Consider the following 16,009-nt stretch of genomic DNA (forward strand, 5'->3'; position numbering starts at 1 on the left):
TGTAGAAAGGGGGGCAGAAGGCCATGGAAGAAAGAAAAGGTGGAGGAGCACCAGAGGGGTTGATGATGAGCAGTAAGGAGCTAAGGTAAGAGAGGGAAATTGGAATGCCGAATGGTGGGGGGGGGGGGGGACATTACTGGAAGTTCGAGAAATTGAGGTGTCGGAAATGGACTAAGTAAATTTGAGGGCAGGGTGGAAGTTGGAGGCAAAGTTGATGAGTTCCGCGTGGGTGCAGGAAGCAGCATCAATGCAGTTGTCGATGTAGCATAGGAAAAGTTGGGAAGTGACACCAGTGTAGGCTTGGAACATAGACTGTTTCACGTAGCTGATAAAAAGGCAGGAAAAGCTAGAACTCATGTGAGTGCCATGGAGGAGCCAAAGAGGAAAGAGAGCGAGGATCTGTTCCACCATATGGAGTAGAGTGGTGGTGGAGGGGAACTGGTTGGCTCTGGTGTCCAGAAAGAAACTGATAGCTTTGAGGCCTTCCAGGTGGGTTGGAAATGTATAGGGACTGGACATCATCCCACTTCCTTCAAGCAAAAGTTGTAGCCATGGGCACTTGTCAACTTCAACTTTGCCTCCAACTTCCACCCTACCCTCAAATTTACCTGGTCCATTTCCGACATCACTCTCCCCTTTCTTGATTTTTCTGTCTCTGGAGACAGCTTATCTACTGATGTCTATTATAAACCCACTGACTTACACAGCCTCCTAAACTATCTCTTCCCACCCTGTTACTTGTAAAAATGCCATCCCCTTCTCTCAATTCCTCCATCTGTGCTGCATCTGCTCCCCACTGATATGCACCTGCCCCTACACCTCCTGCCTCACTACCATTCAGGGCCCCAAAAAGTCCTTCCAGATGAAGTGAAACTACACCTGTGAGTCTGTTGGGGGTCATCTACTGTATCCGTCCCAGTGTGGCCTGTATATTGGTGAGACCCAACCTAGATTGGGAGACTGTTTACCAAGCTACTACACTCCGTCTGCCAGAAAAAGCAGGATCTCCCTGTGGCCACCCATTTTAATTCCACTTCCCATTTTCCATTCTGACATGCCAGTCCATGGCCTCCTCTATGGTCGTGATGAGGACACACTCAGGTTGGAGAAGTAATACCTTATATTCCATCTGGGTAGCCTCCAACCTGATGGCATGAACATCAATTTATTGAACTTCCGCTAATGCCCCACTGCTCCCCACCCCCACGTCACCATTCCCCTCTCACCTATCTCTTTACCTGCCCATCACCTCCCTCTGGTGCTCCTCCCCCTTTCTTTCTTCTGTGAACCCCGTGGGTTCTAGCTGCCACAATTGTTTATTGTTCGTTACAGACACCCTTCCAGGGTGACACTTCTTTATGTGGCACCGGAGTTCAAGTGAGTGTGCTGCCAGCATCGCCTACTGATGAGAAGGCAAAGAGCGACAAAACCTCATTGGAGGCCGCCAACGGCAGCAGGATCCAGACCTACGGGACACGCCGGGTGACGCTCTGCTTCAGTGGGCCTGTCACACATGGGATTTCATCCTGGCTAAAGTGGTTAGACCTCTGTTTAGTGCAAATTTCCAGTGTACTCAAGGACTATTAGATGATCTTAAGAACTACCAGCTTGTGGATGCCAAAGAATTGGAGAGAAAATCTTGCTGTTCTGTAAACAAACATGTAGACCTCGATCCTATTTATGAGACGATGCAGGCTAAATTCCAGACCACAATGCACAAAGTTCACCACACAGCCAATCAGCGAAGAGATTTCCACCCCCACATCACAAATGGGTTTCCGAAATCACGTCCAATCAACTGATTGAAAAGTGTTTAAAGGCCAAGCATTCAGAGCACACACCATAATCAACAGTGCACTGACGAAATCTCATATGGTGATGAAATGTTTGTAAGTAAATTGGAGAACAACTTAACAGAACCATCAACCACCCAGGCAACATATCTTCAGAATTATTTCCATGGACTATTTCTTTTTATATTTAGGCTGAATGGCCTGTTTGTGACGTAGCACGAGTTTCCTTTATGTGATAGCTTGTTATTTAACAATTCTTCTTACTGAAATACATCTTTCTGAAGTAACCAATAAGTGATTTGGCAAATATTGGGTGCCATGGTAGCACAGCGGTTAGCGCAATGTTCTTACAGCAACTCCAGTGCTGTTCTGTAAAGAGTCTCTGTATGTCCTCACTCTGGAATGTGTGGGTTTTCTCCACATCCTCTTTATTTCCTGCGGAGCATCAAGAAAGCTCACCTCTGTCCCAGGATACTGACGGACTTTTACCGCTGTACCATTGAGAGCTACTCACCAACTGCACCTCAGTGTGGTATGGCAATTGTCCCATATCGGACTGCATGTGGTGAAAACTGCCCAGTGGATTGTTGGCACCCAATTGCCCACCATTGAGAACATCTACCATAAACGCTGCCTGGGCAGGGCGAAAAGCATTATCAAGGATGTATCTCACCCTAACCATGGACTTTTTACTCTACTTCCATCCGGTAGGCGCTACAGGAGCCTCCGCTCCCACACCAGCAGGCTCAGGAAGAGCTTTTTCCCTGAGGCTGTGACCCTGCTGAACCTCACATCACAGCGCTAAGCAGTATTGCACCCATATTGGACTGTCTCAGTACTTTTATATTTGTGTGCTGTAGCACTTACTTTTTATTCACAGTTATTTTGTAAATAACACTATTCTTTGCAATTCTGGTTAGATGCTAACTGAATTTCATTTGGCTTTCTATCTGTACTCGGCACAATGACAATAAAGTTGAATCTAATCTAAACTAATCCACCGGTTTCTTCCCACAGTATAAACACTTACCGGGTAGCTTTGCAAATTGTCTTGTGATTAGGTTAGGGTTAATTGGGATTGCGGGGTTGCTGGTGTCATGACTTGAAGGGCTGGAAGGGTCGATTCTTCACAGATTGCTAAACAACTAAATAAAGATTTCTCCTGAAGACAGTATACTGCAGTCACCAGTGTTAAATGCACATTAACATGAGTAACACCAATATATCTTTAGCATCATTGTTATTCTTAGAAATCTGTATCCCTTGTGTTCTGGGAACACGATTCACAGCCAGAAAGAAGCTCTGTGAATCAACAAGGCATGCTCTTTAACGGGAGCAAGGACATTTTTGGAATAATCCACAGCAGGAAATACACACAATTCTTTTCAAAACTGTAGGAAATTAGGTTTAATTACAAGCACATTTCATATCTTGGCTGTAACAATGTGTGGTCTCCAAAATGACAAAACCACTGACCTCACCCTGTGGTTAAATCTGTAGAACATTTGATGGTATGGTTCACAAGTAATTATCTGGGAGGTGAGTTGGTGGGGGGGGGGGGGGTAGCTACCAAAAGTAAGTCTCTCTCTCTTTGATAACTATCTTCCCAATACTTCTCATTTACTAAAAGGATCTGTCCCATGGCACTCCATCCTTGCTATTCCCAACATCGTTTGCTCCCACCAGATTTTACAAACTCACTCCACTCCATGGTGACAAATACAATACTGTGCAAAAGTCTTATGCACTCCAGCTGCAGTATATGTATGTACCCAAGACTTTTGCACAGTACTGTACAAAGAGCATATCAGGCTGATAAAAATAAACGGACTGCATAGGAACAGAAAAAGTCAAGCTGCAATTTCAAAAACAGCACTAATCTGCATGGTGTTGGTGAAAAATCTGACAAGACTGAGAGTGACACAGGGCTGAGTGGTCTTGAGATTTACAGTGTGAAAATTAACAGTAGACAAGCAATATGATTTACACCAGAAGTGGACAGCAAATTTATTAAAATGGAATTAGACATTGGCTCCACTGTTTCAGTCGTTTCACAAAATGAGTTTCCACAGCAAAGATACTGAAGTGAAGACTGCACATACTCAACTAAGAAACTATACTGGAGATGTGCACAATTTGACCGACTGAATGATGCGACATCAAGGAAGGCCTCATTTCCCCCCCGAGAAACAGGCACCCTTGTTTGGCCGCAGCTGAGGTGAAGGGGATTCTAGCCAGGGTAAACCCATGCAAAGCTGCGGGGCCAGACAACACACCACTCAGATGCTGAGGGAATGTCCAGCCGAACTAACAGAGGTCTTAACGGACATTTTTAATATCTCACCGAAACAGCCGGCTTCAAGGCAGTCACCATCATTCCAGTGTCAAAGAAGCAACATTAGCCTTAATGATTACTGTCCAGTGCCATGACTTCAACAATCATGATAGCTGAAATTGGGAATGGATCACATTATATCCCATCTTCCAGCTGCATTGGACCCTTTCCCGTTCACTTTCCACTCAAACCTGTCCACTGATGATGTCATAGCCTTGGCCCTTCACTCCATCTTACCCCATCTAGAAAAAGATGCCTCAGTGCCAGGATGTTGTTCATCCATTTCACCTCAGCGTTTAACACTACCATTCCTCAGAGGCTGGTGGGTAAACCACCTTTCTCTGTAACTAGCTCTTAGACTTCTTGACAGGAAGACCACAGTCAGTCTGAGTTGGTAGCAACATCTTGAGCTCCATCACGCTGAGCACTGGTCCACCCCAGGGCTGTTCCTATTGCTGATTCACAACTGCATTGCCAGATCCACCTCAAACTGCATCATCACGTTCGCTGATGATACAACAGTGGTTGGCCTCATCAGCAACAATGATGAGTCAGCACAGAGAAAGGAGGTAGAGGGGCTTCTCTAATGGTGTGAGAACAACCACCTGAGTCTTACCATGTACAAGACAAAAGAGATGATTGTGGAATTTAAGGTGGCACAGGTTGAACACTCTCCATTGCACATCAATGGCTCTACTATGGAGAGAATGAAGAGCACAAGTTTTTTGGTGTGCACGTAACAGATGATCTAACCTGGACCCACGACACATTCTCACTAGTAAAAAAGGCACAGGAGCTTCTATACTTTCCAAGAAGACTGAGGCATGCAAGGCCCCCTGCCCCCATCCTAACAACTTTCTACAGGAGCAGCATCAAGAGTGTCCCACCTGCTACATCATTGTGTAGTATGGAAGCTGTAAGGCATTGGACCGCAAGACCCTACAGAGGACCGTTAAAAACCACCAAGAGGATCATCAGGGTCTCCCTCCCCTCTACCTGTGGCACTTACTGGGAGTGTTGTTGATGAAGGGCCTGAAGCTTTGTTGAGGATCCTTACCACCCATCCCACAACCTCTGAACCACTACAGTCAGGAGGGAGGTACAGGAGCATCAGGACTAGGACTGTCAGACTGGGTAACAGCTTTTTCCCTCAGGCTGTGAGACTAATTAATAACCTGCCATAACCGAGATTTCATCACTAAGGCAGCAAGCTGTTAACCATTTACTATACTGTTTACCTGTGCTCTGCGTCACTACACGCATGTTGAATAATGTTTTGGCTTTTGTGCTGTGTGTGATATACCTTGTGTGGGTGCATCGTGGTCCGGAGAAACACTGTTTCATTTGTTTGTATATATGTACAGTCAGACGACAATAAACTTGACTGTGAATTTATTTATAGTCACATGTACCGAGATACAGTGAAAAGGTTGTTTTGGCCATCATTCATACAGATCAGATCATTACACAGTGCATTAAGGTAGACAATATAAATCAATAACAATATAGAATAAAGTGCAATAAACAATCTATATTTATAGACCAGACCAATGACCTAACAATAAGCAATTCATTCCCACTCAGGGTGGAGCAGCAACATTCATATTCCACCTGGGTAGTCTCCAACCGAATGGCATGAATATTGCTTTCTCCTCTGGTTAAAAACAATTCCCCCCTCCTCCCCTCTTCTTCTATTGCCCATTTGGCCTCGTACATCTTCTCACCTGCCTATCACCTCCCCCTGGGTGTCCTCCTCCTTCCCTTTCTCCCATGATCCACTCTCCTCTCCTATCAGATTCCTTCTTCTCTAGCCCTTTATCTTCCCACCCACCCGGCTTCACCTATCAGCTTCTAGCTGTCCTCCTTCCCCTCCCCTCACCTTTTTATTCTGGTGTCTTCCCCCTTCCTTCTCAGTCCTGAAGAAGGGTCTCAGCCCAAAACATAGACTGTTTATTCATCTCCATGGATGCTGCCTGACCGGACCAGCATTTTCTGTGTGTTGCTTAGCAACTAATAGAGATTTTCCTCTGGCTTTTACCCACATCTCATAGATAGAAATAACTTTCAACAAAAGGAACCCCTTCCACCATCTATGATGGACAATTCAGGACATGAGGAACATTCTCTGCTGGCCTGCCTCCACTGTTCAAGTCAACACCATCCATAACAGAGCAGCCCGCATGTCCGGCATTCCATCCATCACCCCAAATACTCTGTCTCTATTCTTGTCACACAGTGGCTGTAGTGCCAACCATCTTCATGAATGTATTGCAATTACTCAAGCTATTTCCAAAGCACCTCCCAAACTTGTGAGTTCCGACACCAAAACCAGCAAGAACTGAAGGCAGCACGAGAACTCTACTAAAAGATTCCTTTCTTGCTGCACTCCATCTTTAGATTTCTGCAGCTTCTGTTGGTCAGGGTCGACCTTGGATGTTGCGTCCTAGCTGTCTCGATACACAAAGCCAGGGCAGTACAATATGGAGAGCAAGCTGTTACCCATGTAGCAAGCACCCCCTCTCCATACATCCCTTGAACCCGAAGGAACGCCAGAGACCGATACAGATTGGAACCAGCAACATTGCAGGAGTTACCAATCAGCATTGAACTTAACGTAGGATGCCTTAGGGACACCACTTCTGGATTTTTCCTCGTGGTTAACTCCCAAAGTCTTTCCCGTATGTGGGTATAGCTGCAAGGCAGTGGACGTTTGAGATCAGAGTTTTCCTTTTTTCTAGATGGCCGCTGATGGCTGACGAACCCCATCTGTCCAAAGTACCAGTACTGGTTTTAAGTACCAGTAACCTTTCTTTGTCCCTTCTCCTGTCAGTAGAAATGGTTCCACTGGGGTTGGTAGCTAAACCACACGTGCAAGCCAGGAGCTGCAAACGATTGTTAGAGGCTATTTAATGCGCACACCATGGGGAGTATTAATAGGTAGTGGGAGCTTATCCCCATTACCACCTCTGGCTATACACCTTATATACCACTGCCTTTATATTACCACTGGTGTCAGTCCTGGAAATCCCTTCCGCACAGCCCAGTGGGAGTACCGTCAGGGAAAGGAGTGCCACTACCTTCTAGGAGGGGGCTTCCCAATCTGGAATCCATGGCATAAAAGAGGTTGAGAATCACTGTTCTAGGGAAAGTAGGATTGGTATTAAGTTCTGTCCTTGCCAGAAATGGGAAGACACCAAAACCGTTGCCATAGAAACACACCAGCTGATGGGCTGCCATGACGGTGTGCACTAGGATGCTGATCCAAAGATGTAGCTAAAGAACTGCAATCAATTCCTTTCCTCGGTTGGTTACCGCTTTGATCAGACAAGTGAGACATATCACAGATCGATGAAGATCAGTGTTGCCTGAGATTGGTAACCAAGGTGCATTTCATGTTTCTGTTCATGTAGATTTGGGCCTATGGGAGACCAGTTTAAAAATTTTGTGAAAAAGAAGAGACCACTCCAATAAAAACTTGCAAACATTCCTTCAGGGTTTTAAAAAAGTGTTCTCCACAGACTATAGAACTTCCCACCACTGCATATATTTCAGGTAAGGATATATATTAAACTCTGGCAACTCAGCACCTTGAGGCTTTGGTGGCATCAAACCAGCAGAGTCAGAATCAGGTTTATTACAACGGCATGTGATGTGAAATTTGTTAACTTAGCAGCAGCAGCAGCTCAATGCCATACATAATATAGAAGAGAGAAAAAAATAAAAAATAACAACAACAAATAAGTAAATCAATTGCAGTATATGTATATTGAATAGATTAAAAATGTGCAAAACCCCCCAAAAATACTGTATATTAAAAAAATTGAAGTAATATCCAAAGATTCAATGTCCATTTAAGAATTGGATGACAGAGGGGAAGAAGCTGTTCCTGAATCGCTGAGTGTGTGCCTTCAGGCTTCTGTACCTCCTCCCTGATGGTAACAGTGAGAAAAGGGCATGCCCTGGATGCTCGAGGTCCTTAATAAAGGACGCTGCCTTTCTGAGACACCACCCCCTGAAGATATCCTGGGTATTTTGTAGGCTAGTGCCCAAGATGGAGCTGACTAGATTTACAACCCTCAGCAGCTTCTTTCAGACCTGTGCAGTAGCCCCTCCATACCAGACAGTGATGCAGCCTGTCAGAATGCTCTCCATGGTACAGCTAAAGAAGTTTTTGAGTGTATTTGTTGACCTGCCAAATCTCTTCAAACTCATAACAGTATAGCCACTGTCTTGCCCTCTTTATAACTACATCGATATGTTGGGACCAGGTTAGATCCTCCAAGATCTTGACACCCAGGAACTTGAAACTGCTCACTCTCTCCACTTCTGATCCCGATTGGTATGTGTTCCTTCATCTTTTCCTTAAGTCCACAATCAGTTCTTTCATCTTACCAATGTTGAATGCCAGATTGTTACTGTAGCACCATTCCACTAGTTGGCATACCTCACTCCTGTATGCCCACTACCAACAATGGTTGTATCATCAGCAAATTTATAGATGGTATTTGAGCTGTGGCTAGCCACACAGTCATGGGTATATAGAGAGTAGAGCAGTGGGCTAAACACACACCCCTGAGGTGCGCCAGTGTTGATCGCCAGTGAGTGAGGAGAAGTTATCACCAATCCAATTAATCCAATCAGTCCAATTAATATTCACACATATTTCGATTTCACTTTTTTTTTTAAACACAAGACATAGGAACAGAATTTGGCCATTTGACCCATCAAGTCTTCTCTGCCACTTCATCATGGCTGATCCATTTTCCCTCTCAGCCTCTATCTCCTGCCTTCTCCCTGTATCCCTTCATGCCCTTCAAGAGTCTATCAACCTCCGCCTTAAACGTCCTGAATGACTTGACTTCCACAGCTGCCTGTATCAACAAATGCCACAGATTCACCACTCTCTGGCTAAAGAAATTCTTCCTCTTCTCTGCTCTAAAAGGACAGCCCTCTACTCTACCACTGCCACCTGTGTCTTAGACTCCCCCACTGTAGGAAACATCTTCTCCACATCCACTCTATCAAGGCCTTTCAACATTCAGAATGTTTCAATGAAGTCCAATGTTGCACATAATGCACAGTAGCATAATAAATGTTCCAGTAAACCTGGTGGGGTTAAAATGGGTGAGAAATAGACAAGTATTTCAGATGCCTGGCTCCGGCCGAACACAGAGTTTACTCTCTGGACCCTTGGTTCATATTCTGGACCAATGAATGAGCTAGATAGATGAATCATCAGGATTTCTAAACCACCAGATTCCAGAGTCTTAATGTATAAAGAAATGATCCTACCTTCAGTTTTAATGAATTCAGTTTCTCCTCCTTCAGATGTTCTTTCAGCATTTCTCCATGGAGTCTCTCTTGTTCCAGTGCAAATTCCCCAAGTGTGTATTGTCGTACACACTTGTGTCGCTTGGACATTCCCAGTGTGCTGCCCCCTTGGCTGGGAACACTGGTGAAGCCCTGTCTCCGTGTGAAGTAATACACAGTCACATAATCAAAGCGAACGTTCTTTGTTCTCATCCGCTTCTCCCTTTTCAGAATAGATGACGCTAGAAGTTGCAAAAGACTAAGTTAGTTCAGACACTATTTTCCACGTATTAACCACAATTGATGAAAGGTATTTAGTTTGCAAATCCCAGCAGACTCTTGAACCAAAGGGGATAAATTCACTCAACTTCACTTGTCCCATCATTGAAATGGACTCACTTTCAAGGACTCTTCATCTCATGTTCCATATTAATTGCCTATTTATTTATTTTTTTATTATTACTTCTTTCTTTTTGTATTTGCACAGATTGTAGTTTTCTGCACTTTGGTTGAACGTCAAGTTGGTGTGGCCTTACGTCCACAAGAAAAAGAATCTCAGGTTTGTATATGGTGACAATATATACTTTGATAATAAATTTACTTTGAACTGTGATTCTTTGTTGGCAAAGTTTGCTGCCACAAAACAACAAATTTCTTGAGATACGTCAATAATAATAGACCTGATTCCGATTTCTTTCTTTATTAAATTGGCAACACATACTCTACGGGGAATATCTAAAACTGTGGTAAATGCTATATATATCTTTCCCTGACTTAGTGAATGAAATACACCGTCTGGTGTACTTTTAGCTGCATGGATCGGCAAGGTACAAGGCTCAAAATCAAGGTTGTGTTGATTTGCTGATCTCAGTCAGGACCGTAATTGGCAATATCATTTCCTTAGTGTCCTCAGCATACGGAGAATAAAATCAGTCAGCACTCCAACTTGCAAAGTACACAAGTTCAAAATAAATTTATTATCAAAGTACATATATGTCACCATTTTCTTGCAGGCATACTCAATACATCCATAGAATAATAACCATAACAGAATCAACGAAACGCTGTACCAACTTGGGCATTTAACCAGGGTACAAAACAGCATAAAATCAAAAATAAAGAAATAGCAATAATAAATAAATAAGCAACATATATTGAGAACATGAGATGAAGAGTCCTTGAAAGTGAGTCCATTATTTGTGGAAACTTTTCAATGATGAGGCAAACATTACTAAATGTAAAATATCCCAGAATTCCAGCGAGGGGAAAAGTGCGTTACCCATGTCTAACTGACACGTATTCTTTTAGTGGAATCATGAAGAGACACCTCCAAGAGGACCACAGCCTTGTTGTGGTTTGCAGGCTTGCGAGCCTCAATGACCCGGAGAGCTCTCTTGGCTGGAGTCAGGGCTTTATGCTTTGGCTCTTTGTAGGGTCACCCATGCTAAACAGGTCAAAGAGTTGAAGCCAGACTGAGTGGTCCACCGGTCTTCCGGGTTCGGGTGTTCAGCTCAGGTCTAACAACCCTGACTGGTCAAAAGAAATTGTTACTGGAACAGCGAAACAAATAGCTGCTCTAAACACCAGTGGCGTAACAGGCAATAACTAATATATTTGAAGGGAATGTATTCATACCAAGTAATGTTAACAGTTGGCAGAACAGATATGGCATCAGCTGAAATTCTATGCACCTTTACTATTCTGTGCTGTTGAGCTTGCATCTATTTATGGAGCAAAGTTTGAATTTTGCAAAACGATGCAAAAGTTAAGCACAATTCATGATGCTTTCATTTGATTTTCTCTTTTGTAATGTTTATAATATAATTTTTGGTTAAATTTATTAAAGTATCTTGGGTGCAGTATATTATTAAATTTTGTGATATAAACCATATTATTAAAGCAAAGTTGATCCAATAGTTCATACATAACCCCAGGCATTCCACATCTTTAACACCTACCCTTCTGCCTCTGTATTCAATGGAATCTCTGCGAAATGTGAGCAGAATTGAGATGCTAATGCAACTGTACGTTACGATAAGCTTAATTTATTTGAATGTAGTTCAGAAATACTTAAATCTATCCTCTTAGAAATTCACATTTACTTCCTTTACAGTTTTAAATCAGCAGTAATTGTCACTATAATCATATTTTAAAAATCTAGTGAAGAAAATTGTAAAGTTCATTAAGGGCATATTCAGAAATAGCAAGTGGTGCTGGTTGAATTGTCTTTGTGAAAAGCAGGTTTTCTCAATTTTCAATCTCTGGAGGTATTGAAATATCCTTTAAAAGATCACACCATAATAAAATCAGCACTTTGAGGAGTTCTGACAAGGTTGAACATGGAAAAGCTCCAGACCAGGGTTGCTGAACCTTTTTGGGAACACAAAAATTGTCAATAATCTAAAAAAAATCACTAACGTGCTGTGCTAATTTTGAGAAGGGATAATCAGTGACTAATGAATTAATCACAATAATTATGACTTTTTAAGGGAAAAGGATGAGTCCTGTTGCTTATTTAAATGTATTCAATGTTATACTAGTAATAAAAGTATAACAGAGACAGACTGAAATAAATGAACCATTTTAGAAAACGTGTTCAAAAAAAATCTTTTAAAAAACAATTGAAGAATAACATTTCTAAATTATATTGTTATTGCTCCTTGTATGTAACAAGAAATCTGAACATGGAATCATAAGCATACTTTGCTTTCTTTTCCTTGATCCTTTATGAATAGTGAGATGTTTGTTGCCGCACTAACAATGATGAATGTTTCATATCCAGCTTATACTTGGGTAGTTTTGAGAGCTGTGTTTGCAGTGCCAGTTTTATCAGTAAGCCTACTCAAATAATTGGACTTGACCAAGGCCATTACTGAAAAAAATGACTCACAAGAATGTTGATGAAATTATAAGTTGACACTGCCACTGCAAGATTATTTCAACAGAAGTTTCTGGAACAGAATCCCAGAGATTCAGAACCTGATCTCCATGGTCATCTTGTCCTTAAATACCACCCCATCAGCCTCCGCATCCAACACATTATCCTCCACAGCTTTTTGCCAACTCCAAAGGGATCCTATCACTGAACACATCTTTACCTCCCCCATCTCCACTTTCCTCAGAGATCGCTCCCTCCGTGATTCCCTTGTCCATTCGTCCCTCCCAGTACTCAGCCCTGCAGGTAACCTAAGTGCTACGCCAGCCAATATGCCTCCTCCCTCAACACCATTGAGGGCCTCAGGCAGTCCTTCCAGGTGAGGCAACACTACATGTGCGAATTTACTGGGGATATCTATTGTACAGTCTCATTTCCATTGGTGAGACCCGTTGTAAATTAGGAAACCACTTTATCGAGCACATCTGCACCATCCACCACGTGGGACTTCGCCATGGCCTCACACTTTAATTGCGATTCCCATTCCTGTTCCAACATGTCAATCCACGGCCTTCTCTTGTGCTGAGACGAGGCCACCTTCAGGATGGAGGAGCAACACCGTATTTTCTGTTTGGGTAGCCTCCAACTTGATGGCATGAATATCGATTTTTTCTTCTGGTAAACAAGTTCCACCCTCCCCCTCCTCTATTCCCCACTCTAACCATTTACTTCTCACCTGCCAATTACTTTACCAGGTCCCCTCCTTCTTCCCTTTCTCCTGTGGTCCACTCTCCTCTCCTGTCAGATTTGTTCTTCTCCAACCCTTGATCTTTCCCACCCACCTAGCCTCACCTATCACCCTCCAACTATCCTCCTTCCCTTCCTCCCATGGTTTCATTCTGGCATCTTCCCCCTTCCTTTCCAGTCCTGAAGGCGGCTCTGGGCCCAAAATGTCGACTGTTTGTTCATTTCCATGGATGCTGCCTGAACTACTGAGTCCGTCCAGCATTGCGTGTGTGCTGCTTTGGATTTCCAGCATCTGCAGCGTCTGTCTGGAATTTGATGCTTTCAAAACCTCTTTAGATTTTGATGCTTTGCTCCAATCACTAACTGACCTCTTTCAATATTTTCCAATTCAGCTCTTATGCTGACAAATTTTTGCCTACAGATCGAGTGGCTTTACAAGTCAATCAATTGCATTTCAAATGATCCAGATCACTTCATTGCAATGTGTCCAAATTCAGTCTATCTAATGTTACACTGCAGCATTTGCTAATCCAGTTTACCACATCCTCATCCAAATCATTAACATTGATGTGAAACAACAACAGACCCAGCAACATCGCTTGCAGCGCACCACTAGTCACCTGCCTCCAGTCAGAGAGGCAACCATCTGCTACCACACTCTGGCTTATCCTGTGAAGCCAATGTTCAAAGTACTATCAAGGTACATATATTTCACCATATACAACCATAATAGAATCAATGAAAGACTGCACCAACCTGGTCATTCAGCCAGTGTGCAAAAGTCAGCAAACTGTGCAAATACAAAAATAAGGAAATAATAATAATAATAAATAAATAAGCAATATATATATCAAAAAGATGAGATGAGGAGTCCTTGAAAGCGAGTCCATAGATTGTTGGAATATTTCAGTGATGTGGCAAGTGAAGTTATCCCCTCTGGTTCAGCAGCCTGATGATTGGGAGGTAATAACTGCTCCTGAACCTGGTGCTGTGAGTCTTGAGGCTCCTGTACCTTCTTCCTGATGGCCACAGCAAGAAGAGAGCATGACTTGGGTGGTGGGGATGATGTCTCTGACGATGGATGTTGGTTTTCTTCGACAGCGTTTCATATAGATGTGCTCGGTGGTGGAGCGGGCTAAACTCGTGATGGACTGGGCCACATCCACTACATTTTGTTGAATCCAATTTATTACTTCATCCTGAATACTAAATCACTGATCCTTCTGAACCAGTTTCCCATGAAGAACTTTGTCATGTGCTCCATGGTTACACATCTTACATGGACTTTGTAAATCCCCAGTTCAGTTACTGAGAACACAATGTGAATTCGGAACTGACTTTTCCTGACGTTATTAGTGGGATAGCTAACTGACTGAAGATTTTTCTAAAGCAAATTGAGGTTAATGGTTTAGCAAATGCATCTCCTCACACACCTACAGTACTGTAAATAAATCTCTACAGTACTGTGATATCAATCCGATGTTTAACTGGGATAATATAGTACTGTACAAAAGTCCTAGACACATATACAGTATATAGCTAGGGTGTTCAATCTGATGTTCACTGGGATGACAGAGTACTATGCAAAAGTCTTAGGCTTTAGAAAATCACTTAAGTCTCCCTCCTCCCAAAGATATTCCAACAGAAAGTTACAATCTCATTACCAAGGGAAGCATGAGTACAAATATCAGATGCTATTTTTAAAATTCTTGGTTAATAATCCAATGTTAATGAATACATAATATATTCCACACATTATAGTGGATCTACAAAAACTTCCTACTCCAATAATATTCATTTGGAAAAAAAAGGTGCCAGCACCAGTTTTTAGGTGATTATTCTGGACTTGAAAGCCAATCCAGAATCTTTAATATGTGGGATACAATTTATGTTTTAATGACAATTTCCTTTTTTTTATGTCTATTTTTATTTTTTAAGCTTGGTCATATGCCATCTGTGATTAAGCAACCTGTGATCAAACCTCAACCAAAATCCATGGTTCACGAACAGTTATTACCCCTTAACCATCAGGCTCTTGAACCAGTGGGGGATAACTTCTTTCAACTTCATCTGCCCCATCATTGAAATGTTCCCACAACCTACAGATTCACTTTCAAGGACTCTTCATTTCATGGACTTGATATTAATTGCTTATTTATTTATTATTAAGATTTATTTTTTTTCTTTTGCATTGCAGTTTGTTGTCTTTTGCTCACTGGTTGTTTCTCTGCCCTGTTGGGCATGGTCTTTCATTGATTCTAGTACAGTTCTTGGATTTAATGAGTAAGACCTTAGTACCCCATATCCCAACCATCAAAGTACCTATCCGAACTTCTCTTAAACATTGAAATTGAGCTTGCATGCAAAACTTGTGCTGGCAGCCGATTCCACGTGCTCATAACCCTCTGAGTGAAGAGGTTTCCCCTCATGTTCTCCTTAAACTTTTAATCTTTCATCCTTCACCCATGACCTCTGGTTAGAGTCCCATCCGATCGCAGTGGAAAAAGTCTTCTTGCATTTACTCTAACCATACCCCTCATAATTTTGTATACCTCTATCAAATCTCCTCTCAGTCTTCTACCTTCCAAGGAATAAAGTCCGACCCTATTCAATCTTTCCTTATAACTCAGGTCCTCCAGACCTGGCAACAGTCTTGTAAATTTTCTCTGCACTCTTTCAACCTTGTTCCCATCTTTCCTGTAGGTTGGTGATCAAAGCAGCACACGATACTCCAAATTAGGCCTCACTAACTTCTTGTACAACTTCAACATAACATCCTATCTGGACCTGTACTCAACACTTTGATTAAGAAGGCCAATGTGCCAGAGTCTTTCTTTATGACCCTATCTGCCTGTGATGCCACTTTCAGTGAATTATGAACCTGTATTCCCAGATCCCATTGTTCTACTGCACTCCTCAGTGCCCTACACCATTCACTGTGTAATGTTG

At 42.6% G+C, this 16,009-nt stretch overlaps 1 protein-coding gene across 13 annotated transcripts in view; it reads right to left on the bottom strand.

The window, feature by feature from the left end:
- Nucleotides 1–16,009, bottom strand: part of csrnp3 (cysteine-serine-rich nuclear protein 3) — a 207,623-nt gene that overhangs the window by 14,358 nt on the left and 177,256 nt on the right. For all 13 annotated transcript variants that reach the window (XM_073047458.1, XM_073047448.1, XM_073047449.1 and 10 more), the window contains one exon: nucleotides 9,421–9,680. In XM_073047458.1, coding sequence (XP_072903559.1) covers nucleotides 9,421–9,680 — 260 coding nt within the window. The remainder of the gene's footprint in view (nucleotides 1–9,420; nucleotides 9,681–16,009) is intronic.

This window comes from Hemitrygon akajei, chromosome 5 (genome assembly GCF_048418815.1).
Source record: "Hemitrygon akajei chromosome 5, sHemAka1.3, whole genome shotgun sequence".
Classification (NCBI taxonomy): domain Eukaryota; kingdom Metazoa; phylum Chordata; class Chondrichthyes; order Myliobatiformes; family Dasyatidae; genus Hemitrygon; species Hemitrygon akajei.